Here is a 2,159-nt window from a genome sequence, read left to right on the forward strand (position 1 = left end):
TGTTCTGTTACAGTCATCTGCACATTTATCTCCAGCCTGAATTTACATGTAAGAACTCAAATTCCTAATTCAGATCCTGTCCAGACCAAAGTTCAAAAAGTCATTTCTGTACTAAAGTCAAAAGATTCTCCAAGATAGGTGCTGGATGCTATCCAACTTGTCCATTCTGACTCAGACTGAAATAAACTCCTGAGATCCTGGTGTCCAGAGGGAAGTATAGGGTGTGAGGATCCAACTATATCGGTACACACGAAGCACATGGAGCAGTGTGCAGGCCATAAGCTCCTAAGCTGGAGCAGAAAGCACAGTGAGGAACACAGAACCAAACTGTGCTGGGATGGTTTGTTGGCTGCGTGATCCTGCTCAGCTCATCCTGAAGTTGGTCCAGTCTCAGTTGGCAGACAGCATACCTGGGAATACGACCTTGTAGAGGAGCAGAGTACATCTCCAGTCTTAAATTTTTCAGCCTGGACATGTGGAGCAGCAGGCTCTGCAGGGTGCCAATGGACATGGAATTCTACATGTAGCTGAAGATGGTGAGCTGGGAGCAGTGGCTCAAGGCTGGCAGAAAGGTCCAGAACTGGGCATCTGTGATCCCACAGGCCTGCAAGTGTAGGCTGGTCAGAGTGTCTGCAAGGTTATTCAGGAGAAATTGGAGTGGATTAAGAGAAAAAAGGGTTGGGTTGATACTGTAAAGAACCAAGTGTTTCAGGTGTCTGATGTTTGGACACTGTGCCAGCTGCTTCCAGTCAGACTATGAGAGTGGGCAGTAAACTAATGAGAGTTTCTCCAAAGGGGACAAGAGGGATCTGAGCACCTGGTTCAGGTAGCCTTGCAGGAAGGAGACAGAGTCCATATAAATCTCCTGCAGACAGCAAAGCTTAAGGAATTCAGAGGTGATTTTGGTGAACAACTGCTCTTTCTTCTTTGGGAAGAAGTTGGCAGACTCAGAGATGTCACAGAGAATTAGTTAAGTTTTCTCATCTGGCTCAAGTAAGGGGCAAAATGAACCAGCGTGGAGAGATTCCAGTAGTGACCCACATCCACTTCCTCTACAGAATCAAGGTTCAGTATTTCTAAGACCTCTGTGATCTTTTGAAAGCATGTGGCTTTAATCCACAGCTTTAGACAGTCCAGCTGCACCAGTCTTCTCCTCTCCTGGACCTACGTAAGGAGGCAAGATTGACTAGAAAGAGGACCTAGACAATCCTCATCGAGAGCCAGATCAAAAATCACCTTGAGGGGCACAGCTTTTGTTGTGCATGACCCGGTTTCTTCTTTTTCTCTCCTCTGGATGGCCTCTGAGGTGCAAGCTTCAAACTGATTTCCAGTCCAGAATCTCCAGAAGTTCTGGTGTACATCTTGTGTATCTAATATTTGCAATTTCAACCTCCTGGAACAAACCTTCTGGCTCAGCAACACATAGAGCCCATCCAGCACAGCTTGAAACATCCATTGCTGCATGAGGACAAAATCCAGGTGCATGTCCAATGTTCCTGGTTTCTTCCTGGTCATCAGGGCTCCCAGAGGCAGGGTGGGATAGGACCAGGATGGTACCATGGACTTCAAGACCTGTGTGTTTCCCCTGCTGAAGGCCTCCACGAACACTGGTGGGAAGAGCTCCCCTGAAAAATCCTCTATGGCTTCCATGGCCAGAACCTCATCCCTCAGCAAGATCCCAATTGCTAGCTGCATGTGGAGACCGAGTGCTCATCCTGGTGAATCTGGAAGGCCACAGGTGCTGGGAAACACTATTTTACTAAAATCTCAAATATCCTCTGCAATTCCTTTACAACAGGATGTTCACACAGCCAGTCCAAGAGCGTTATTCAGTCCTTCTTGTTGCTGATGGGGGCTGCACTGTGACCCATCACTTTCACCAGCCCTCCTACTCCACAGCAGGTTGTCATATGCCATGTAGCTATTTCAACTGTTCACGCCTTTGTTCCTGAAGCTCATGACCCCTATGGTGCTGCCAACTCATCCTGTGCCTTCTGTAATCCCAGCACTTAGGAGGCTGTAAACAGGAGAATCACCAGTCTGATCTAGTAGTGAGACCATGAACACCCTGTAGACTGTTCCCAAGAAGTCCAGAGGCTTTCTTAGTATCTCACTCAGTAGGTCATGGCTACATGAGGTCAAGGCAAGAAGTAATTTAT

At 47.4% G+C, this 2,159-nt stretch overlaps 1 protein-coding gene across 1 annotated transcript; it reads right to left on the reverse strand.

Moving 5' to 3' along the window:
* Positions 1–966: 966 nt before the first annotated feature.
* LOC101588708 (PRAME family member 20-like) lies at positions 967–1,695 on the reverse strand. The gene is made up of 2 exons (XM_023704814.1): positions 1,237–1,695; positions 967–1,164 (listed from the first exon to the last, which is right to left on the reverse strand). Exons 1-2 carry the CDS (start codon positions 1,693–1,695, stop codon positions 967–969), a joined length of 657 nt encoding a protein of 218 aa, XP_023560582.1.
* Between the last annotated feature and the right edge of the window lie 464 nt (positions 1,696–2,159).

Source organism: Octodon degus, unplaced genomic scaffold, assembly GCF_000260255.1.
Source record: "Octodon degus isolate 3935 unplaced genomic scaffold, OctDeg1.0 scaffold00204, whole genome shotgun sequence".
Taxonomy (NCBI): Eukaryota; Metazoa; Chordata; class Mammalia; order Rodentia; family Octodontidae; genus Octodon; species Octodon degus.

Excerpts from the sequence above, each read along its gene's own strand:
- LOC101588708 (XM_023704814.1), bottom strand. The coding sequence starts at position 1,695 with ATGCAGCTAGCAATTGGGATCTTGCTGAGGGATGAGGTTCTGGCCATG. Across the intron at positions 1,165-1,236 it reads CAAAAGCTGTGCCCCTCAAG|GTCCAGGAGAGGAGAAGACT; the intron begins GTGATTTTTGAT and ends CTCCTTACGTAG.